The 26179-nt window shown below is 38.8% G+C and overlaps 1 protein-coding gene across 4 annotated transcripts in view; it reads right to left on the reverse strand.

Annotated features, from left to right (window-relative positions):
- LOC124166703 overlaps positions 1-21907 on the reverse strand; it is a 33939-nt gene extending 12032 nt beyond the window's left edge. The window contains exons 1-11 of one of the 4 annotated variants that reach the window (XM_046544357.1): positions 21810-21907; positions 21256-21452; positions 20998-21089; positions 20736-20885; positions 20157-20313; positions 15228-16371; positions 15029-15136; positions 9003-9124; positions 7027-7121; positions 3789-4496; positions 2644-2869 (exon numbers count right to left, since the gene is read on the reverse strand). In XM_046544357.1, the coding sequence (XP_046400313.1) occupies positions 2644-2869; positions 3789-4496; positions 7027-7121; positions 9003-9124; positions 15029-15136; positions 15228-16371; positions 20157-20313; positions 20736-20885; positions 20998-21089; positions 21256-21443 (2990 nt within the window). In that variant the 5' untranslated portion in view covers positions 21444-21452; positions 21810-21907. Of the gene's footprint in view, positions 1-2643; positions 2870-3788; positions 4497-7026; positions 7122-9002; positions 9125-15028; positions 15137-15227; positions 16372-17604; positions 17672-17723; positions 17829-20156; positions 20314-20735; positions 20886-20997; positions 21090-21255 lie in introns of those variants that run through there. The other 3 variants (XM_046544356.1, XM_046544359.1, XM_046544358.1) reach the window with 3 other exon arrangements.
- Positions 21908-26179: the final 4272 nt, after the last annotated feature.

A 26179-nucleotide genomic window follows, 5' to 3' on the forward strand; every position in this document is an offset into this window, starting at 1 on the left:
AAAAACTACACACATATTGTAACCCTCGGTTGTGTGGGACTGGGGAAGAGGAGTGTTCATTTGGGGGTGTTTTGTCCAAGTCGTACGGGTAGTGCGTTCACGGAAAGGGGGAGTGGGGGAAAGGTAGAGGGATTAAGGAAGGGCAAGTGGGTGTGGGGTGAGTTCCTTCAGCTACTTGGATTTGGTGTGCATGAAATAACGAAGGCTAGTTATGCACTAATTCCGAATTCAACGAAACATTTAATGCATAAAAAAAACAAGGCAAGATAGGCATAAAACATGCAATAACTCTTTTCTTTTCTACTTTGAACATCAAACTGGCCAGTGGTAATAACCAAAATAATTGATTTAACAAGATGTGGCACCATAATAATAAAAACACAATAAACTTTCTTTTCAATCAGTCTTTGGCAAAAAATGAATTTACAAGACACAAAAACCTGAAATTCGAACACAATTATTGATCAAAAATAACACACTCTGTCCTAAATACTAAACCACACGCACTCATTCAAAAAAGGGGGGAGTGGATAGAAATTATAATGCAATAGGGTGGTTTCCTACTATTTTTTTATTGCCTAAATCGAAAGACTATTACTCCTGAAGTACGCATTTCTTGCTTTTAGATTTTTAAATTACAATATCTATTTTTTGCGACTAAATGAAAAGTGAAAATTTTCAAGCGTGCGAAAACGCGACAGCTAAGTATGAATGCTGGGAAAACCCCGTGTGATGCCATTCTGGATCCCGCAAGGAGCTTATTCTTCTAAGCTCCTTGGGTTCCTGCTACCACCATGTGAGGTGACCTTGGGGCGAGGATACTGTGCGCTGCTGCGATGCAGGCTGCTAGCAGGTAGCAGAGTACCCTGCTAGCAGGTAGCGCTTGGCTTAATTAAGGATTATTAATACCATATCAAACGAATGAAACTTTCTGATCTTAGGCAGTTTTCTCTGGTGTTTATTGAGAGATGTTTCCCTGAAGTCTGTGCCTCATGCATGCATTGGTAATGTCAGACAATGTAAAACTCCCATCTACTTGTATAGAAACTAGGTCTCTGTGACGTCACGTGGAGTGGCATCGCATGGGTGCCAATCTGGCCTTTTTCAAATTCTGTTAAAATTGACCATTAACAGTCATCTAAACTGGGATTTCTAAAACCAAATGATTTGCATATAATGAATACACTAATGTTGGGTAACGAATCGCAATCAATGCCTTTCGTTTTCTATGATGAAGGAAACTACCCCAATAACAAACAAAAATGCGGAGGGCGACGGACAGGGACAGGGCTTACTTCTGTTCTTGAAAAGGTGGAAATTTGTATTTCTTCAAGAACACAACAACGGGGCTTTACGTTAAGATTCTTCTTTACTTCGAGGAGGGGAGCGTAATTCGGGATTGTGACTCTACTTATCATGTTCTCCATCTCTCGTGCACTACTGTCCTTGGATGGCTCATTCCTAGATCTCTGCACCTTCGGCATACCATGGGCTGAGAGAATATTCAGTGGGATGACGTGGGTTGACCACCTTATTGGCATTGGAAATGTACCGTTCCTTATATAATCTGGGGTTTCGGGCGAGATGGAGTGGAAACGTGACATAATGAAGAGCAGGAGCAATTTCCGCAATTTTAAATTTATACAATTTTTCAAGTGTGTACCTGATGATGCTGTAAAGCGAAACTGGTCGTACCAATAAATAATTGTGGAAATTGCTCCTGCTCTTCATTATGTACCGTTCCTTCTCCTGATTCCAACTTTCGCCAGTCCTCCCTTTTCTTGGTTCAAACTCTGACTTCTCCAGATCCTCTCTCTCTCTCTCTCTCAGACCACTTCTTACTAAGGTGATTTAACAAATCGACATAGCCTCCAGCGGCATGATGAGGGCAGGGTTGATGTCTTCCTCTCAGCTGATCGCTCTCGGGGTTATATACCTCGAAGAGGGTTGGTTTTCTGGGGTTGGGGACGGTGGGGAGGAAATTGGGAAGCCCGTTTCTTGAGGCTTGTCGCCACAGGAGGGGAAGGTTTGAAGCACATTCTCTCTGTTTGGGGGAAAGGGGTGGAGAACTGGTGGATTCTTCGGTTGCCTCGCACTGCGCGGCAGGTGGTTGGGAGGAGGGGATTAGCTCCTCTGCACATACACAGAGTCACTTGATCAAAAAAACCCCAAAATTAGGAGGTGGGAAATTGTGGGGGTAAGGGGGGTAAATGTACTACACACAAGTCCATTTATACCTTACTACACACAAGTCCATTTATACCTAACTACACACACACAGTCAATCACAGTACAACACAATCAAATAATGCTCTCCTTCCCTTGTGAACGCCAATTATGTATCCCTAAAATCATGCCAAATGGCAACAGCTACAGTATATCAACCTTGAAAAACAACCTTAATTCACAATATCAAAAATGGCTTCAGCATTGTGGCTTACCAAGCTGCCCCAGAAATTTAAGATTAGCTAGAGAATTAGAGGAGATTCAGAAAGAGATTGGGGAGAATAGGCAAACAAAGATGAGTATTTGTATGTGATTAAGGAGGATACATGGGTGCTTAAGACAAGAGAGGAGTGGGTAAGAAAAATGTTTCCGCACAGAAAATCTGTGACCAATTTGAAACCTCATGTATGTACTTACGTTTCCACTTTAGTGACGATTCCAGATTCATACTCTGGATTTTTAACCCCAACGTCAGCATGCAGAGACTGTCCGGGCCTGACATCAACAGCAACTATGAATTTCTCTAGCACTGATCTCACAGCCCCATCATCAAATTCAATGATCCATCGATCACCCTTATCCCTCTCCCTCACCTTGCCAGAGTAATACCAACTGTCCCCAAATCTTGCAAACACCAACGCCCCTGTTGCCAAATGAAAATATCAATTGTTATCTTCATATCTGGGTAAAAATGGTTTCACAAATTTACTTTCACCTCCCATAGCTAGGATTGGATAGATGATGGTAGAGCTCACACCAAAATAAGCCATGAAATTTCACAAATTCAGAGTAGAGGCCAGTACACTACATACATGGATTTTTGAAAGGGGTGTTTAAAAGCTTCAACCAAGATTTGAATCCATGACTGTGGGATCAGAATCCCACCTCCCTGACCACTGGGCTATTAAGTTCCAGATTTCAAAAATGTCCATTAAAATAAGGCAATGAAATAAAAAAATATCTAAATTAAGTTAATTAATAATTGCACCAAAGTTTAAATTATAATTGCTTAAATGATTAATTAATTATTACTCACTGTTAACTTTAGTCAGTTTTGTTTGTTTTTTTTCAGTTTTTGGTCCAAATTAAGCCAACAGGTTGCCCACAAAATTAGACATTACTGTGACAATTTCTAAGATTGCCACGGATTGGCCCAGAATAAGGTATCAAAATCAAGTAGGTAGAGTAGAGTTCCACAGGATTACTAGTATATATATATTCAAAGGTTTAATATCTGTTTGGGCAATTTTTACTCAACAAATTGAGATTGAAATGTTCAGAATATTTTTTTTCTGTTTTACGACACAATAAAAACATTATTCCATTACATATTCTACCACGTTCTGTATGAACAGATTCTTTGCTAACAATATTTTTTTGATAGAAGATGCCTTTTATAGCATTAAAAATTCATTCCTTCAAATTATGATACCAATATAAATTTGAAAACTACATCCTTTTCAAATAGATATATGTGCATACATTGCATGATTATGCAAAATTAATATTAGCTTAACCTTATGGCCAAAAATAATTCAAGTTTAATAAGTACTTAGGCCTACCTTCTTGTATAATTCCTTCAATGCATTCTGTTTTCAAAGTTGATGACCCTGGAGTCATTGGAATTTCAGGCTCATCTTCTGTTGGGGTTGGACTTCCAAGCTGACCAAATTTAGTGCTTCTGGGCTCACTTTTTGATGAAGATTGAGATGATTGAGAAGATCGGCTAGTTTTTCTTTTGGTCGACCGAGTCTTCAGAATCTCCTGAGGCGGTGATGTCCTTTCCGGGGGACATTCTGTCAGTTTTGAAGGGGCAGGAGTGATTTTCTCCTCAGCTGTGTCCATCTCATCTTCATCAACCAATTGGTTACTTCCAGAGGAGGTTTGAGGTGTCACAGTCTTTGTGGACGTTGAAATCTTCCTCTTTGTCCTCAGGGATGCTCTTTTAGTTTTGGGCCTTCTTGCCGTTAAGTAGCGCCGGTCACAATGAACCACTTTTGAAGCATCTTCCAAACAAACTTTAGGAGTAACTGATTGAGAACTTGTGGTGGATGAAAGGTATTTATAGCAGCATTGTTCAAATTCCGACTTTATTTCCTCCATTATATCTGATGCAGTATCAGAGCTTCCAGAAGTACCTTCAATCCTAACTCTCTTGCCAGTTTTAATGTCAGGTATAATTTCACGAAGGTTTGGAATTCTGTCATCAGAAACATTAGAAGGCAGGAATGGTTTGGTGAACTTAGGTAGATCTAGTAATTTAGGATTCACTGAAAATAAACAAAAATGTTTATTCACACTACATGCATAAAAAAATCTGGATGCATAAGTGTATATATATTAGGGATGGGTCGAATAGTAGATTTCTCGAATTCGAATATCGAATTCGAATATTAAATCATAGCTCGAATATTCGAATACCTCGAATTTCGAATACCTCGAATACTAAACGATGAATGTGAAAATGTTTGACTAGGTCGCCTATGCAGCAGGAAACCCAAGATTTTGGCGAGTAATTGTGATTGCCTTTAAAGGATTCAAACAGGAATTTAGCTGATTAATGGAATATTTTAATTGTATGTAAACAATAGGGTAGTTTCCTTCATTAAAGAAAACGAAAGGTATTGATTGTGAATCGTTACCCACCATTAGTGTATTCATAATATACAAATTATTTCGTTCTAGAAATACCGGTTTAGACTAATGGCAATGTTCAATTTTACCTCATTTGAAAAAGGCCAGATTGGCGCCTATGCGATGCCACTCCACGTGACATCACAGGGACCTAGTTTCTGCACGAGAGGATCGGAGTTTTACATCGTCTGAGGTTACCAATGCATGCATGAGGCACAGAGCTCAGGGAAACATGTCTTAATAATCACACAGTCTGTTTGATAAGGTATTAATAATCCTTATTTAAGCCAAGCGCTACCAGCTAGCATGGTACTCGGCTACCTGCTAGCATCCTGCGTCGTAATAGCGCTCAGAGCCTCGCCCCAAGGTCACCTCACTTGCGGCAGCGGGAACCAGAATGACGTCACGCGGAGTTTTTCCCGGCATTCATACTTACCCGTCGCGTTTTCGCGCGCTTGAAAATTTTCACTTTTAATTTAATCGCGAAAAATAGATATCGTCTTATAAAACTCTAAAAGCGTTAAATACGTACTTCAGGAGTATTAATATTTCGATTTAGGCAATAAAAAATAATAGGAAACCACCCTATTTGAGCATTACGCCTCCGTCGTATTTCTTCTTCTTCCCGGTATTTATTTTCCTGCGCAAAATGCTTAAATAAAGTCAGAAATATGTCGTGTTTGGTCTTATTCTTTTTTAAATTACGCGCACATTACTAATATTTCATTCCAATAAAGGTGTAATAACAATTGCCTAAAGTCATTGTTAGACACCTTTCGGGCTAGTAGATGACTCATGCAGCAGTTGACCTCCAGAAAGGGGGGAATTCGAAGCAGGTAGGTAGAAAAAGGTCAGTGGGTGAGAAAAGGGGGTGGGCGCGAGACACGTTTTTATTTTTCTCGCGTAACTTGATATTTTTTGAAGCTAAGGTCTTTGTAATACAATCCCTTCACGAGCTGGGATCTTTTGTTTGATTTCGGAGAAGAGGAAATCGTCAAGAGTGGGTGAGGCTGAATGGAGGGGGATAGCAGATCGTGGGAAATGCGCCAATGTCACTATCCCACGACACTGAGTTCCTCCCTATGGTAGTTTCATCTCCTGGGGAAGATTCAAAATAAGTTCCTGTCATTATTAGCCACAAAGGACATACGGCAAACACCTCCTCTCATTTTATCAAAAGATGGATGCGGGAAAATGGTCAGTGGGGAGAAAGAGGGAAGGGTGAAACACGATCTATTATTTTCCGGTAACTTAATATTTTTTTCAAAGCTGAGGTCTTCGTAATACGATCCCTGCACGAGCCGGGACCTTTTTTTTGTTGTCGGGGAAGAGGAAATCGTCGGAGGGGGTGGGGCGAAAGCTGAATGGATGGGGATAGCGGATCGTGGGAAATGCGCCAATGTTGCTATCCCACGGAACTGAGGTTCTCCTGACAGGGGACACCTGGGATTTTCGGATTTTTTTTCATCCGATCAATTTCGGTTCCCCACGTCGAACTCTTTTCACCGCTCGAACCCGCGAATTTGATGTATTTCGTCAGCTTGCCTAAAACGGCGCTGCATGCACTAGACGACTAGAGTTCTCATTTTTCCGAGTCAACTACCAACGACGTGCGAGCGACAGTGTATGACGCGAAATTCAAAGTATTCGAGGTATTCGAGACGGTACCTTTGGCATAACTATTCGAGATCTCGAATATCGAATACTTTCTATTATTCGAGGTATTCGAGTATTCGCGGATACTATTCGCACATCTCTAATATATATATCTATGAAAATGCATAAAAAGGAACATTTGTGGATACTAGACATCACAAAAAGCATTTAACGAAGGTATGATATTCTGAAATATTTCAGTCTTACAATGTGAACAGCAGCTAAATTTGCATTAATTGACCCCCCGGGCCAGGAATTGACCCATGGACCTTTGGCTTTCCAGGTCATTCCACAGACCACTATGCAATACAGATTCCTTGATTTCTATGGCAATTTAGGATAACCTAAAGTCTATGGTTTCATGCCTGATTCAGGGAAATTTCCCATGGCAAAAGGTTTAAGGAATCAAGGATTATAAAATCAGTTCATTCAAGTTCCATACTAATTCCTTTTATCTTAATTAACATAAATATTGGACTCTGTGTAAAGAAACAACCATATTGTACTCACAGATAACATCACTGCCAGACGTTGAACTTGAACTGTGGGAAAACGTTGACATGATTGAAGTTCTAGGTGGGGGTAAAGGAAACATTTTACCTTCCCTGAAAAAGTGAAGGAAAAATGTTAGCCTCTAAAAAAGGCAAGAGAAAGTGATTTCAAAGGTAGAGCATCCCAATAAAAAATACAAGCACCAAACTTCCAAAAAGAAACCATCATAAATACTTGAATCCATTAATGAAAAGTGTCAAATTTAGGTACAAAGTACATAATAAGATCCTAAAATTAGGAAGAATATTAATGTATAGGGATCACAGATGCCTCTGGATGTGATATAGGCATGACAAGAGCATGACACAACATGGTGACTCACATCTTTGATTTGGTGTCCTGATTCTCCCCCTACTCTTCCCAACACTGCCTCAAACATTACTGCTTCCATATACATAGGCAAGCTTGTCACAATACCATGCACTGTGATATGAATTGGATATCCAAACAAAAGTAACTCTAAACATTAAAAAATCGCTAAGCATTGTCTTCATTTAACTTATGGAGAGGCAAAGATTTTTTTTGAAGATTTTAAAAGAGCCTTGTGAAATAAAAAATGAGAATTATTCACAAACAAAATAAAACTAATTTGTTGAGGTAAGCAAGTGCCACTTGGTGGCACATTGGCACCTGGTTTATCTACATCTACATCTACATCTACAAATTACCCTGCGAGCCACCTCTAGGGTGTTTGGCAGGGGGTGATCAATCACCAGCATGCAGCATGCATTTGGACTCCCACATGCACACCACACCGTCCAAGAAACGTCCCGTATAATAACAAACTATACTACTATATGCTGTTAGAAATAGAATATAGAATAGAAATTCAGAAACATGCAGTAAGTTTTACATAGGTTAGTAGGCTACACTACAAGTCATGCAATCTATTTACGCGTTCTATTGCTGCCGTTATAATCTCTTATTGATCGTGGAAAAAATGACATTCGGAATCTGTCTGTTCTGCAATCTATCTCTCTTATTTTATTTATATGATCTGATCTTCCGTAGTACGTTGGCGTCCGCAAGATATGGTTAACTTCGTCAGAAAAGACACTGCTCTTGAATTTATCTAAAAGGTTTAGTCTATTTTTCAATCTACGGTCCGACAGAGATTCCCATCCGAGTTTATCTAAGAGGTCAGTTACACTAACAAGACTATCGTAACGACCTTTCACATACCTGGCAGCTCTTCTTTGCACGCGTTCTAACTCTGTTATTAAGCCTTTTTCATGAGGGTCCCAAACACTGGAAGTTTATGTTATTAGCTGTATCCCTGCCAAAAAACTAGGGTCAGGTACAAGTAATGAAAAGGATAATGAGTAAGGTTATATATAGAGCTAACAGATATCCATACGCCAGAATCCTAACAGTATCACACAGTGTGTATAATCCTTATCATTCCATCGAAACAAAATATGAAAAGGGCAATAATTTAAAGTGGCTGTCACTACAAAAAAGTGAGCTGTACATAATGTATGGACACGTCAAATATATTTTCCAGGCCATCTATGAAGCACATATCAAATGACCCCCCTTTTCTGACCTCTGAGACTTAAAATTTTTACTTGATTCCCCATACCACTTCTGAAGTGATCTGATATCCAAAAATAGGAAATCCCCAAATGCAGATTATATGATCCACTTAATTATTGATAACTTGATAGCTTTGAAGTTGACAAAAGCAGTGCAAAAAAATCCCTCACCACCACATAACTACCTAAAAAACATTAAGAACTTCTTTCGTGTCCAATGAGTTCTCTAATTTGTCCTTTCCCCATGTTTTCATGCAGCCAAACAAATATGCATAACGTAGGGACCAAAAACTCAGGAAACCCTCAGTAGTCCACACTATAAACCATAACGTGTATGGGCTTTTAATTTCATATTATCACACTTAAACCATTTTATATAAACATAGACATTTCAATTACCCGGAAGTGCTCTGAGGAGAGGCATTAGTTGAGGGACTGGAGATGTCAGCCATACCAGTTGATGACTTTGATTCCATACTCGAGGCTTTGGTACCATCAAGAATTTGTCTGTAGTCAAACATCTATGAATGAAAGGGTTGGAAATTAATATTTGAACAAATACAATTGTCACATTCTATACTAAGTGCAGGCACGCACTAGCGCGACCACGACAGATCTCTGTCACACACCTTCCGACCAGAGCACGACCACACCCACGATGGCAAAACACATTCACCGTTCACTTTCTCAGTCGGTATGGTCGGGTTGGAGTGAAGTCGGAGTCAGTGCACGGCGTGCCATTAGAATGTGTGTAATTTCTGGCCGCAACGACCGCCGAGTCGGGGACGACCAAATTCAAACATTTCGGTCGGACGACTCAGGTCCGACCAACACGTCGCACTTGGCCTGGTGCACGTCGCTCCATTTGTTGCAATGCTTAAACTGGTCGTGTGCCACAGGTCGTGGTCGCGCTAGTGCACGCCTGCCCTAAGTTGCCAAATTTACATAGCCAACCTAGTTTGTCACTGAAAACAAGTGAGTCATGGGTGGCCACATGTATTTTGTGCACAGGGACACCAGGATGTATCCCAGTGCGGCCTCCAGCCTGGAAATCTTTCGCACCCTCCTTTTCCGAAACTGACAAGTTTTACAGTCAGAATACTAACATTGAGCAGTAAACTTGATTTCAATGTCTCATTTAACAGCATAATTAACAACCTCTTGAGTAAAGAAAATAATTATTAAAACTAATGTAATTCAATCTATTAAGATTCTATTCTATCTCAAGAGGTTAAGGATTTAAATTTCAGAGTTATTTGTTATATTCCACACCCCGTAGGTCTCCCCCTGCATAGTGCTGGTGCCCTCTGGCTATGGCTGTCTACTGGCCTTAGAAGGGGTCCAGCACGGGCCAGTGTACGGCACCAAGACAATATACTTACTAATTTGGAAAGTATTGAGGATAATCCCTTCACAGAAACTCATGACATAGTCAGCTACCATGCTGAATGCGGCACTGTTTGTGCAAGGCACATTTAAAGACACACAAGGAATAAGCATGAAGTTTGGCAACACTGCTCCATGAGCAGATTCACAATGTTAACACGACGGGGGTCAGAGAGCAATTGAATTTCCAAAGCACTAGGCCATGTCTGCTGATTGGCTAAGGGAAATTAACGTGCCGAGAAACTTTCCCTCCCCTCATCCCCACTTGCTTTACCACACCAACTCACGAGCAAGATAAAAAGAACAATCTAACACCATTCAAATGCAACCTCATGGGATTTTCAAATCAGTAGTTGATATTTATTTATCATCACCTTCCAGAAAACAGCATATTTAAGGCCATTAAAGCAAGTGATTCTAACAATAATAATGTAGGATGATCACGTATACCCATGCCTTGGGTAGGGACTAACTACCCAGGTGGGACTCAAACCCACAACTTTCGGTTCTGCAGGCAAGGAATTTACCTCACCACCACCAAGGCCAATCCCTTCCATGGGGCCAAATCCCACAGTATCTCTACCCAATGAGGGATAACAATAAAAAAGAAATGTGCGAAAAATCCACAGAGAAAAAATCATTCGCCTTGACCGGGATTCGAACCCGGATCCCTCGATTTCCGGCCGGGTGCTTTAGCCAGTTAAGCTACCGAGGCGTCATTCTTCCCTGTGGAAATTTGTGGACTATACCGGACATGGTGGTATGGACTGCCAAGCATATTATGCGACGAGCAGTCCAAATCGTGCGCATGGCGCCACAGCCGGAGAGTAAAGCCCGAACTTTTAACCCTTTGAGTGCGGATGGCATAGCATTGATGCCTAGCGTAGGTTCTGCCAACGGGCGGGTGGCATCACATTGATGCCACGCCGGCCTATGTCCTTCAATCGCTCCCTACGCTCCTCCGCTCTGTTCTATCTACTCTCATGATGGTTTCCCGCACACAAAATGGATTAGGCTACCTGCATATGCCTTCCGTTTTTGAAAAATAGTTTATATTTTTTGAGTAATTTTTTTTTACATTAATGGAGTACTTTTTTATTTGGAAGATTTTTCGCCATTACAAAAAAATTTTAATGTGATATTTTCTTTATTTTTCTGAATATTTGTACTAAGTGTTGCCACATTTGAAGGTTATTATTTTCGTTTTAGCCCCATTAAAAATTTTCAAACAATATTTCCTTTCATCTCATTGACGAAAAATATTTTCGTATTTCAAATTACGGTCACTATACCTACACACCCTAAACACAGTTGAATAATCTGTTGCTGTTTTTATTAATGTTTAAACTTAATATTTACATAAATCCGTTATAACTCCTAACATTCTTCCATAATATATTTGCCACTCATTTTCTGAACGATCCTTTCAATAGGGGTCTGATTATATTGGCTACGGAAGAAGAAATATAGTTTTCGATTTTTTCTCATTTATTTCGTATGAGTTTGTTAAAGTTACTAGGTGGGAATAATTACGACCACCAATTCGTTATTCACGGGAAATAATGAAGGTTCTAGGGAAACTTTTATATTTTTTCCATTTTGAAGGAGAAATTAGAATTGGGGAAATCCTTGGGGAAAAAATGATCGAATTTCGGGGCTCAAATAAAAAAGTCGTTTTCCGTCACCGCGGAATAGACTACAAGTCGCTCTGTGTCGCCTGTTATCTCTATTTTTAGAAGTACTTTTGCCATTCTTATTAGAAATCCATGCAACTATTCTGTTGTGAGCATGTCGTAGAAAAGTTCAGCTCTTCCTTCTCAGTTTTTGCGACTCTCGTTATTAGTACAGTCTCTCCTTCGGACATCTTTCGATTGCGTGCATTTTCACTCCTCTATAGAGATTTTTTTCCTAATATTATCGTATGGCCTTTTTCAATTGGACATTTTGGTATTTTACATATATTTAGCCACTTACGTGGAATATGGGAGACATCTTCATTTTTAGCTTTATTCCTATTTTCAAACCCAAAGACCGTTTATGTATCAGCCTTTGGTCAACTAGGCTTAGAATATCTCCTCGCAATAAAACTACCTCTGGCACAATTTACTCAAGTGTATGCATGGAACACTGCATTGGGTCTTCTCCGCGAAGGTTCTTTTAACTTTGAAGCAATTTACATATTTTACTTGGACCAAATAGAGCTATTATAATCAGAAAAGAAAGTCAGCAAAATTTCTATGCGCAAAGAAACAATTATTTTTGGATTATTATACGTTGCCGTTTTATCTGGAGCATTCACGTTTAGATATTTCTTGTACGTCGGTTCTAAACTTTAACGCTTACATCTCTTTCTGACTGCAAAAGAGCAACCTCATCAGTCTTGTGCATTTTGTTAGTGTAATGTATTTTATTGTAGTATATTTTATAGGTGTTAACTGAGGTTTACGTTGAGGATGCTAGTATGTGGAGCTGGAGGAAATATTGTCGTCTGAAAGGCTTTGGTCCATATTGCCAATGCCTCTCAACATGCAGTTCTTCAAGGATAACCGAGCATAGGAATCTTACTCGTGGGGTATGGGAGACATTTTTGGTCCGATATACCTAATGTATGATTGTATGAAGTATTGTAAGATGGCCATCCATTCCAGATTATTGGAAAAGGTAGGAAAATATCTTCAATTTTTCCCTCCGTCACAGCACTTTTTCCCGAGACCGATTTCAACTAATTTTCCGTTGCATGCAGTTTGGCAGGAACCCTGGAGTAGATGATCCGATACCAAGAGACCCCTTGCATAAAATTCGACCCCTTTTGAAATTATTCACTCAAAGAATGAAAGAAATTTATTGCACGTTTAAAGAACTCTGCTTCATTAGTTCATGTTGCTTCGGCGTCACAAACGTGTCATAACATTATATATGCTTTCTGAGCCTAATGGCCTCGTGCAAGATGCTGTAATTTACACTGGGGCGAAGGATCCTGATGTTGGAGGCAGGGGACATGCAAACAAAGTCGTGCGAAAATTAATCGATAGATTTCTCCTCAGTGGGCACAGTTTATACAGTCGCGTAGCCACGATTTTGAAATGGGGGGTTTTTGCCGGAGGTTTGAGGGCCCTTCTGAAGGGTGAGGGGGCCATTTTACCCGTTTTTGGCACCTCAACGGGGGTGTTTACCCATAACCCCCCCTCCCGTGGCTACTCTACTGAGTTTATACATGTAAAATTATAATCATCATAAAAATTATAATAATCTGTTCAAATATCTATTGAGTTACTCAAAAAGACACACCACTGAAACTCTAAGGACAAACAGAAGAAATAATCCTCCTCACGTCTTTAGAACGACTAAGTGGCGAATCAGTATAACTCTGATGGTGTATGATCTGCAGATGTTCCAGGGCTGTGTTTGAACCCTTTTTTCAAAGAATTTCACAATTATTAGTTAATATTTTCAGCATTAACGCAAAAGAAAATGGCAAAAAGATAAAATAACTTTCATATGCTTGCATCCAAATCTATGTTACTAGTAAATTTAAAAATTTAGATGTGAAAATTAAAATTCGAAAACTTTTATTTACCCAAAATTTGATGCATGGATAGTGGATGACATCTGAAAAATTATTTATCTAATTTTATAATTCAATTCCGCCATCATTTCAGAAATTATTTCAAGCATCTTAGTTGCTATGTAAAAATATGTTGTCCGTCGTTTCTAATGTTTGTGTAACGGGTTGCATAAATATCCGGAGCATTTATCACATGGGTGCGGATGGCATCACTGTGATGCCATTAACAAATTGTTTAATAAATTGTCAAATTAATATAAAAATCCCTTTTTTATTGAAATTGTTTTCATATTTTCGAAAAACGAAGTGAATGCAGTGAAAATAAATTCTCCGCCAATGTGAAACAACTCTGAGAAAATGTTACGCAATGAAAGGGTTAACACATAGAGGTGTTCTCTCTTGACTAATTTAAGTATACTGGGACTAGCCACAGTGATAACTTTACGGGAGTCACCCGCAATGCACAAATTGTGCGAAAAATCCACAGAGAAAAAATCATTCGCCTTGACCGGGATTCGAACCCGGATCCCTCAATTTCCGGCAGACATGACAAATTTCCACAAGGAAGAATGACGCCTCGGTAGCTTAACTGGCTCAAGCACTCGGCCGGAAATCGAGGGATCCGGGTTCGAATCCCGGTCAAGGCCAATGATTTTTTCTCTGTGGATTTTTCGCACAATTTGTGCATTGCGGGTGACTCCCGTAAAGTTATCACCGTGGCTAGTCCCGGTATACTTAAAAAAAGAAATGAGTAAAAAAAGCATGCCCGAGGAAGAATTTTACTAAACGACACTTGAGCTACAGACGGATCATTTTCATGGGCTGCAAGATCAAGTAATGAATCAAACACCAACATATTTTCCACATTTTTACACTTGATCCCAACTTATTTGCTTTGCAATATGTACAATGCTTTTGCATCATTTTCAAGATGGTATCTCTTCTGCGCAAAATAAGCACAAATTTTGTGTTTAGTTCATTAAAATTCATTGCTGGCCTTGGTGGCAGTCGGGTTAAAAGTCCTTGCCTGCCTTACAGAGGGTCGTGGGTTCAAATCCCACCTGGGTAGGTGATCCCTATCCAGGGCATGGATGTTTGTATTGTGCTTTGTTAATCCTCTGTTGTAAGGCCTTATTGTGCTGTTTACGAGGAAGTTGGAAATAAAAAGAAATTTAAAAAAATGAACTTACACTATGTAAACCTACAGTCAATTGAATAGATATGATCAAGGCCATGAGAGAATACAGACGGTGACACATACAAGAGAATATAGGTAATATTTTCATACCAATATGTATAAGAAAATGGAACTCTCATCATCACAGATGCTTGAAGTTTCATATTTTCTTGAGCTCTAATATTAGTTTTTTAAGGGATTGAGTACCAGAGAACAAATATGTATATGTAACATATAATAAACAAAGAAATGTAAATACTATAGCACTTATAAGAACACTTAAAAATAAGCACATACCTCAAGAAGCTTGGAGTTTACGTATTGCCCATTCTCAGTATTAACATCACTGCACACATGTATTAATAACCACTGATGGATCTTGGGAGGACTTGGATCACCATTTCTCTGAGAAAGAAAAATATCATGAATAATATGCGAAACTCTTTGAAACACAAGATTTCAGAGCCATACTAGGGACGTAAGAATATATACTTACTATGAGCTCAGAGGCAGGATCTTCAGCACTAACACCATTCTCATGACCATTTTTCAAACCAGGAGCCACTTCTGTCTTTGCTGGTTCTGTGGGTAAAATAGGGTCTTTGTCTTTATCTTCTGAGGAGACTTTATTTTCCTCCACAGCGCTACCTTCTTCCACAATCCTCTTTTCATCCACAGCAGAAGGGGTAAATGGTTTTGTGGACAAATTCATCCAACTCTTTGCCTGATCATCAGACAAATATTCTGGTGACGATGGCCTTATTGCTTCGCAGCTACTCCTCTCAGCAGAGACTTCGTAGTCTGTCGCTACCTCACCACTTGGGTTATCATCAGCGGACTTATTTTCGGTAGGCACAACCTCATCTTTCTTGTGGGATTGCTGTAATTCATCGACACAACCTTCATCAACTTCCATTATAGTACTCATAGCACCAGTAGACTTGCCATCTTTTACAGAGGATTCCACAGATGCATTGCATGATCCATTTCTGGAATCCAACTGAGATCCCTGGGAGGGAGACATGTGCAGAGTGAACTCTTCCTCAGTGCAGTAGTCTTCAGAATTTGAGAACTTCCTGATCAAAGAATCGTCAATTTTCTTTGGCGAATCGATGATTAGGTGCAGTTTTTTTGACCGAACAGATTTTTGGGAAGACGTAGAAGACTGGGATGAGGTGTTTGAAGAAGACTTGGATGAGAGAGATCTTAGAGGTGAAGCACTTCTCTGAGACAGAAGACTTGAGGACCTAGAGCAAATGTATTCTACACTTTTACGAGGCTTCTTCACATCCACAATTTCGACTTCCTCATCAGAGCTGATGCATTTATTCACAGAACCTTCCTCCTTTGTTATTAGTTCTTCAAATTTTCTTTTTAACCCACTCTTTGGTCTTTCTGAATCCTCTTCTACTAAATCATCTTTTAGAATATCTTCTGAACCCTTATAAAGAGTTTCTTGAGACTCACTGTCAATATCTTCCCTATTTTGAGGATTTTCAATGGGTTTGGACTCTTTCACTACTGCAGGACTGGGCTGGTCTCCTTTCTTTGGGCTTTTAGCTATGCTAAGGACTCGTCTCTCTTTACCCAAGTATCTTTTTGAACTAGACAAGGCTGGCATCAGGGTATAAGAGTTCATTCTGAAATATATATTAGAAAATTATCTCATTAAAATATATATTTTTATAAATAACATGATGGAAAATTTTCTAGAGCAATATTTACATAAAACAGAGTGATTTTATGAATCTAATCACGTGTGAGAGATTTCAATGTGTTCTTTCACGTCTTTTCCTAAAATTTTAATGAGAATAAGCAACAGCTTTTGTGAATTACGCATTGAAACTTGAATTCGTGATTAACCAATTCATTGCAGTTTGCAAGTCGTAAACTTCTTTGATTAAAAAATATTTTTCACCATATTTTTACTAATTTACACATCCTGCCCTGACTGAAGGGTCCTGACTTTGCTTGCCCCCCACTACTCTGCCACTTGGCAGTGAATGATTTTAAGAGCCAGAAAAAAGATGTGGTACTGTAAAACCATAGAAACCAAATAAAAACTACAAAATAAAAAAGGGGAACCAACCAACCCATTAACAAGGCAAAAAGGAAAACATGATTAACGGCATTAATACATAATGACAGTAATTCAGACAAAGAGGACTTAAGAATGATCAGCAAGATTGCTGAAGACCAAAACACTAAATGTCGAAACATATAAGTTAGGTGAGAATGAGAATATGTATAAAAAAATTTGGATTTAGGGTGTAAAATTGTAAATATGATAGTCATGGCCTTTCAATGTGTCACGTACGCAGGACATTGCCAATTTTTCCAGGAGCACCCCCAGCCATTATCTGTTAAATAAAAGAGAGCCAGAAAGGGATCATGTGACAAGAGGAGCTAGAAAGCTAGCATCATAAAAAGAGAGTACACACAGGTTATCAGTGAAGGACCAAAGTGAAGTGAATGGAAAGAACTATCAACAGTCAATACCTGTTATTTTTGTTGCATTCACCTATAAGGCAATTAAAAATTTATTTCACATCCCTTAAATAAGTACATATTCAGTAGAAGAGCCCAAACAAACAGGCAATTCCTCCAAACACGAGAATGCAATATAACAACTGGGAATATGAGTGCTTAGAGAAGGAAGCAAATCATTAGAACATACATACAGAGCATGCTTCTCGATGGTCATGAGACATGGACAAAAAGAGCTGTGGAGAAATTAAGGCAAGAAGCTGGCTCAAAATGTTCTATGACAGAAGAATGATGAAGATCAAATGGATTGATGGTATGAGTAATGGAAAACCTACATAGTGAGTATTCAAAGTCATTTACCAATATTACAGAAATGAAACACTTACTTCACTGGGAGGTTATCAAATAGCATCATGATCATCAAACAAAAAACAAATATTGAAAATGATAATTTAGTAGCTATGACTGCATTTATAGATGACAAGATGGCAAATAAATACTATACCAAAACATTAAAAAATCTAAAGCAATGCATAGATGATAATAGTGCAACTGCACACATAATAAATAAAATATTATTTTGCATTGGGAAAAAAGTGTTTCTGGAGCTCTAATATGATTTCCAGCAATCACCATGTAAAGAAAATGGGAGAGAATATTCACCAATCACCAAGGAGACCGTTTCCAAAAGAATATGAGAGGCAACATAAAGGATAATATAAGAAGAAATTTCCAAACAAGCATGTTATTGGGATATCCAGTGAAATACATTTAACATAAGTTAGTTTGCAAATAAATACAATAAAAATACAAGGTCAATGCTAATCGGTTTACTTACCAAAATAGAGTCGATTTAATCATCAACTTTGCTTTCAAAAATTTAACCCAGTCAATAAAATAATCTTCACTCCTTGTGATGCCAATCCAAACATCAATGCCCTCCAGCCAAATATAACCTGACCCTTATCTATCCTATTAAATGCAAAGCATTAGATGTTGTCCCCACAATCATTCACCTTTGAGAGCAAGACATTTTTTCATCTTCTTCAAAGCTGAAGCCAGCAAAGGAGGTCAAGGGGATCAAAGCCCTAAAAATTTACTTAGACTTACTCTAAGTGAACGAACCCCTTACGGGCGAACCCTTAATTTACCCCCTTCTCGATGAAAATGGATGGATAAAAAACTTCTGAAATTTTTACACATTTAGAGATTGATGAGGTTTTGTGAATCTCAATAAAAATCTCTATGGAGAACAAAAAGCAAAGCAAATTCCTAGAGGAATCAGGCTGTAGAATTCAAAGTATAATAACAACTAAGGGTGAATACTGGGAAATTACGGATATTTTAATGTAAATATCTCCGTATCTGAGTTACTCTTTCATTTTGATGACATTTGTTTACCATTTTTTATAGTACAAAACTGACTTGAAGAATTGCCAGGAGCATAGGTTGACCAAAGCGAGGCCCCTGCTTAAAAAATGCTGTTCCAACGAAATTTGTAAGCTAATCCTGAAAGAAACTGATAGAGCCCCGAATTTACTCCCTTCAGAGGGCAAGAAAACAGCTAGTAGGGGAAAGATATTGATTGTAATGATTTGTTCTTCTATTTAATCATTTACATCCAGATGCTAAAATGCATTAATAAGGTATGGTACGGTATTTGGAGGAGGAGACCGACAGCTGAGGTCATTTGCACCATGAGAGAAGGGTAGGTGAGGAAGGGTGGAGAGAAACCCGGCGTCGGCATTAGCCTGCTCTTAACAAAAGGCACCAAGGAGACCACGGCTTAACGTCCCATCCGACGGATGGTGTGTGGAGCAACATTCAAGCAGGGATCGGGCAGTCTCTGAAAATTCTCTGCCGCTGCCGGGATTTGAACCCGGGCCCACCGGGTGGGAAGCCAACACTCTAGCCACAACACCAACCCGATTGCCGAAGCATTAATAAGTAAAGGATATTACCATGATAAGTCCACAAATTAAAGCATCCGTGCCATAATTGCCGTGATTACTGCCTCACTTAAAACTGTAAACATTTCATCTTAAAAATGTTTCATATCAATGAAATGATTCATTTAGAGTCAAAAAATGTTCACAATTTCTGCTGATAATGTCAGTATATTTTGGGAATCAGCCAGAACAAAATTAACATTTTGCTACGCCATGATGATTAACTTTTGGCCACTATTTCCACGAACCCAACGTGGTTACGGCTTCTACAAGCATTACTCACGCGACATTCATGAGATTCACATGTCACGCAATAGTAGTACGTTTCGCGTCGTGGGCATGGCCAAACCACCAAACCTCCTAGCGGACTTTTAAAGCCACTTTTCACGGTTATAAATCGAATTTGAGCTCTGAAAATTGGCATGTGTGTTTACCATTCACATCTTTTTGGTTTTAAATAACGTAAACCAACTTAGAATTTTGAGTGTTCCCTCCTATTATACCTCTAATGCAATGAATAGGTTTCAATGGGATTTTTGAAGGTCACACAACAGTCGATTTAGAGAGGATTTTAACGAGGGTCTCTAAAACATCTGAAGAAATTTTCGTGGAAATCACAGAGGTTTTGAATGTTAACATTGTAATGGGGTTAGCTAATTATGTAAAAAAAACCTCTTTGGGCACCTTCATAAAGTTTTCATTAAGAATTTCCCAAAAAATTGAATTGAAATTTTCTATAAAACCCAACCAGTTTCTTATTAGCTCATGATTGCCATCAGGGCAGCATACACGGTCTAGCATGTTTAAATCAAAGGTATATCAGCCATAAAATTGTCACCTAGTATAAAAATAATTAAGTCATCATGTTATAAGACCACATTGCACTGTCAATCAACAAAATGAATCCCACAGATTAACTCCAAATAATCCTCCCAGAAATAAGTTAAAGGGTATGAAAAAGGGCTGTACGAGCAAGCTTTATTACTCACTTCTTTTCCTCTGGTGAGCTAGGAATCATGTCAACATCACCATGGCCTACTTTTGCCTGTGATCTAGGGTTCACACTTTGAGGTGTGCTTGAAAAAACACCAGAGTGGCTGCCAAAGATCTCATCTTGAGAAATATGAAATGAATGATCATCTTCAGCTAGAACGAAAACGGAAAAGAAGCATTAATGACATAATGGCATCAAAATGTACTTACACAGCAAAATGCATTTTCAAATGCCACATGTACATTTTTTCAGATTTTAATGAATCTTTGACTCTCACAATTAAACTAACTAGCAAGAATTCAAAGAATAATGCCTTGTTTCATTCTAACCAATCAATGAAAAATGATAGTCCATAATTGTAAACAAAATTTAGGGATAGTTCAGGGTAGGGATTTCAATTCAGATTTTGCACAAAATATACATCATGGCACTGAAATAACGGTGGCGAACTATAACAATGCCAAGAAGATGCTGCTGATACCACTACTAGGACATAATAAGGTCTTAAATTGACAAATAATGCATTAATTCCATTATGTACAATGGTAAATTAAATTTCCACAGATACACTTACTTTTAACGAATGCTGTCCCTTTACCAACTGGCTGAGTCAATGAGCGTTTATGTAGGCTCTCTTCCACTCCAAAACCAGGGGAAAATGTAACCTTCTCTGTAGTAGTATCGGAGCTTTCTATTTCAACGGTCGAAGCTTGGCTTGTCACTCCTTCAAAAGTAATTGTAAAGTGCAACTTAACAGTCCTGTTTTTCAACATAACCACGTATATAAAACCGCTAACAACTAGTAAAAATAGACCCTCTAAAAGTTATAGGCTTGCCTAGGCTTTCTCCTTCACTGTACTGAGAATCAGGAACCTTGGTTATTTCAGGCGTGACGTCCAACGCTAGCTTGATGCTGGAATCGTTTCCTCTGAGTACACAAATGAAAATTAGGGTATAGCATAGACTGATTCATCAGTTCAATAATACTACTTAGATAGCAGCCACACACACTCAATAACAATCCTTGTGAGAGTACAGAGTTAAGGAAAACTCAGTCCATGGAAATATTGATTTATTAGCATAACTTGACCTACCTCGAGGACATTCTGAGACTACTTTCATCAGTTTCTTCGTCTTTAAAACATTTCTTTGAATTGTCATTGTCGTCGTCCTTTCTTGAGGCTCCTTCTCCAGTTTCAAACGAGCTGTCAGATATATCTGTTGAATCGTTATGGCCCTGCGGACTATCACCCTTTGCTGCCTTTGTTTTATCGGAACTCATATTTCCCGACTGATTTCAAATAAGCACGGAAGGAAAAATGTACCGTCTACTCCAAATAATAGTATGAAATTATTAAGAAATAACAATACTGCGCCTAAAGATCCAACCATCCGAGCCCACGAAAAAGTATCACATGACCATCGGACATTGCCAACATTTATCACCCAAGTATAACAAAACCTTGATGCAACAAAAATTTATCAATGATGTAAACTATCATCCCGTTTAAACCTCCATGAAAATGTTAATTCAAAATCCCACGTGCGAATGTCAACAACAGACAGGTGTCTAACTAAGCTTGTAACAGATAAAAAATAGCGTAGAAAAACCAGAACAAGCAGATTTATAAGAAATTTCGTTTGATACCTCTTTCAAGAATTCGATGAACCCTTATTTACCATACCGGGTACGACTTTACTCGTACACAAACAAACAGATACGCTTCCCGCCATTCCAGCGAGGGAGGTGAGATCATTTCGTTACTCATTTATTTATTTTTATTTGCGTTTTTTCAGCGGACTTTTCAACTTCGTAAAAATCACTACGCTGCACCTGATTGACATTTTATTGTCAAGTGAGTGAACTTTTATGTAAATGTACGTATTTTTTGTAGTAATGAAACCATTTTTGTCTTATATATCCTACAATTATTTGGTTAAGATTTACCTGGTGAGTTAGAAATATTATATGTCATCGATTTAATATTAGTTTTCATGCATGAATGTTTTTTGCGAGAAATTTTCTTGAAGCCTAGGATTTCTTGCCACTCAATTTTTCGAGACATTTTCATAACTTATATTCTTATATTTATCACAATATTTTTTTCCTAGGGTAGCTAATGAGAGCAAAATATTTATATGCAACTGATACAAAGAAACATTCCAAAAATTTGGATGATGATTCGAGCATTTTCAGACATCCTCCACGAATGTCTTGGATTAAAATGATAATGTTATTTTAAATAATGCTCCACGCTACCTTTTCATATTAAATCATCTCATGCCTCCTCCCAAGAGTCAACTTCTTTCCAAAGGCTTTTCTGATACTGATCTTGTCAATTCCAAGCGAGCACATTGTAAGTCAACCAGCCCTCTTGGCAGGGGGTTCCTCCTACACAGATGGTCTCTTCTGCACTGCCTGGCAGCTAAAATCGCAAATCCCTGCTTAAGGGTCAAAATTGATAGTATGTGACAGGATATGGTTGCACTAGTGCACTACTGGCCTTAGCAGGATTCATACCGGTACAGGAAACGAAAATCGGGACTGAACGTTATGGTGAAATGCAGGAAATTAGGTTATGATCAGGGGAAAAAAGGATCAGGTAGGAAAAAGATGGAAAATCGTAGGTGAATGCAGTAGAGCATTGCTGCATTTGAGTTTTAAGGAGGGCATTTTGTTGCCATATTTGCTGGGTGGTATGGGATAGAGGCTTGAAAGCAAACACAAAATCTTTACTCTCCCCATTCATCTCCTACAGTTCATGCTTACAGCCACTCGCATTAAGGAGTTGGTTGACAGCGACCATTCCCCCTGCATTCACATACCTGCCTGGGGTTCAACTCTCAGCCTTGACTACCTCAAACAACCCCTTCGGATAGAAAGGGGAGCATGGGGTTGGCAGCATGTACCATATTCCTCCGAATATAGTCCCCCCCCCCCTAATTTTGAGGCTTGAGTTTCTGGAAAAATTAAAAAAATGGGTTTGAATATAGTCCCCCCCTGAACTTTTATCACAGGCATTTTTGGAAACAAAGGGGGCCTATATTCAGACATATACGGTATGCCACCAAAGTGGTTTTCTGATTGGGACTGCTTGGTGATCATCTGGATGATCACCTCAGCCCCAAACACCAGCATTTAGATCTCCAAAAATATCATACACGTAGGAGAACTTTGGAAATATAGCTAGGAGTGTTTGGCAATGCTCTCTCTCTTCTGAAAAGGTCTGGTCTCAGCATGTTTCTTTCAGCGACTGCTTGCAGGCCTCTATGCATGGATCATTGCAGACTTATTGCTACTTGACTTTACTTCTGCTCCAATTTCTTTTGCAATGTTCCTTGTAGCATTTTTTCCATGAAATCACTGAATGCAAGAGCTTTGCCATTGGTATGAAGTCAGGGAGATTTAAAATACTTGGATTGTAAATTAGGGAAATTGAAAATGGAAAGCAAGTATGAACTCTACTTTGGTACATGTATGTACAGTCTATAAAAAAGCCACCCATAGTAGAGACATGTTTTGCTTCCCCGTCAAACAAAGCTTCTATTGAAAACATGGGGTAATTTTAGTTTAGTTGCAAACTCATAGCTCAGTGTACCTAGATTCGTAATGCTCAATAATTTTTGCTCTTACCAAAAATACTCGCCGGCCTCGGTGGCGGCGGGGTAACGTCCTCGCCTGCCAAACAAGGGGTCGCGGGTTCGAGTCCCGCCTGGGTAGGTTTAGCCTATCCAGGGCATGGTTGTTCGTGTATGTTAACTTATTAAATTTGTTGAATACCCCGGTATAAAATGGCCAATGAGAGCTGTATCCGGTGGTTTAAGAAAAAAAAAAAAAAATGTACTACTAAAATGTGTGCCTGCCGCCATTCCTTATTAAAGATGAGACTTCACGTTGAAAATCATTTGCTCATTAGTGCTGAGTATGCAGTATTTTTCAGAAAAAATATTTGGAGCCACAAAAGAATGGTTTAAAAATTATTGCCCACTTAGGTACTATTTCTCTATTTGCCACGACCCTGGAATGATTATAATTTAGACTGAAGTCTTGTATTGATCATTTGTCGAGAGAAAACACAAGGGCACAAGCAATTTTCACTATTGCTCTCTACTACCTAGCCTATTTTCTGAGTGGTATAATGACCACAGTGCTTTGCCAAAAAAACCCTTACGTTATAGCATTATGCCTAGGACTTGCTGATTACTAGTATAATGAGAACTTGCACTACAAGAAATCTGTGGACATACCAGTTCATCCATGATTTCAGTCAAGTAGTCAGAAAATAGTTAGTCTCCAGCTCAATCCATTAAAAGGCAAACTCCAGATGGTGCCCATCACTGCATGTAACTATCAAGGAAAAGTAGAGGAATGAGTAATGATGAGTTGGAGCACAGCTGATAAATCAATTACGTTCTCTCATACCAAATGTTACCCATCAAAATAGGCCTGTGTTATATTATTTTTTTATCACCTAAATCGAGAGATTATTACTCTTGGAGAACATATGTCATGCTTTTAGATTTTTAAATGATGATATCTATCTTTCGCAATTTAATGAAAAGTGAAGATTTTTCAAGCACGCGAAAACATGATGGCTAACTATGAATGCTGGGAAAAGCCTGTTAGACGTCTGGCTGCTGCTGTGTGAAGCCACCTGGGTGCGAGGCTATGAACAGGCTGCTGGCTGCCGAGCAAGGCGGTAGTGTAGAGTACCCTGCTAGCAGGTAGCGCTTGGTGCAAATAAGGATTATTAATACCCTATCAAATGAAGGAAACTTTCCGACCATAGGCACTTTTAATAGGTGATTATTAAAAAATGTTTCCCTGAGCTCTGAGCCTCATATGTGCATTGGTAATCTCAAACGATGTACAACTCCTATCTATTCGTATAGAAACTAGGCCCCTGTGACGTCACGTGGAGTGGCATCGTATGGGCACCAATCTGGCCTTTTTCAAATGAGGTTAAAATTGACAATTAACATATGTATAAACTGGAATTTCTAAAACCAAATAATTTGTAGATTAAGAATACGCAAATGGTGGTAACAAATTGCAATCAATGTCATTAGTTTTCTTTGATGAAGGAAACTACCCTATTATTCCAAGAGAATACTCTTTAAGCATTAACCGAAACATCCTTTGTGAGGATTAATACTAAAAATATTAAATGTTTTGAAAATTATTACATTTAGTGAACTTGTTACCTTCCACTTGAAATTAATTTCTTGATTTTTTGCAACATGAAATCATCAGTAATTAACCAATAACTGCATATTCAACATTACATTGACGATTCATGATTGACATCACTACGTTAATGTTACTGAACCATTACCTCTACAATATTTCAAGAATTCAGCAAACAACAATTATACAATGGTGTATATCAGTGGTTCCCAAAGTGGGCGCTACCACCCCTTAGGGGGCATTGCTGTAGTCTATGGGGGCGAAAAGTGCCAAGGGGGCAGCAGGGGGGCGCCGGAGGGTCCTGACAATGTGACAAATGCGAAGGTTCCGTAACCTTCCTTTTGTCTTCATTTTCAAGCTTCGCCTCTAAAGTTTAATTTGTTTCCCGCGTATAGAAGTAATTTAAACCATTAGTTTTCTTACATTTTAAAGTATAAGAACGCTTGAAAAATATTTCCAAGCCTTTCTTGCACAAGGGAAACGTTTGATTTGGTCTATCGTTGGTACAACTTCACGACACAGAGAGCTTAATTATTTATTAGTCATTGTTTTTAATTTAATTATTACAATGCTCCTCATTTGGTTAGTATATGATTCTGATTATTATTTTAAAGATACCGATTAGGGGGGCGTTGAGTATAGGTTCATGGGTCAGTGGCTCGAAAAAGTTTGGGAAACACTGGTGTATATAGTATGACATAAGATACTATGGTGTAAGATGCTCTGGCAAACATATTTTTCAAGGAAGCAGTCCAAAATATGAGGAAGTGAGAGTAAGTATACAAGAGAACCATGGCTTCACTTCCCATCTGGAGTGCAAATCTATACTG

The sequence above is a fragment of the Ischnura elegans genome, chromosome 10, assembly GCF_921293095.1.
Source record: "Ischnura elegans chromosome 10, ioIscEleg1.1, whole genome shotgun sequence".
Classification (NCBI taxonomy): domain Eukaryota; kingdom Metazoa; phylum Arthropoda; class Insecta; order Odonata; family Coenagrionidae; genus Ischnura; species Ischnura elegans.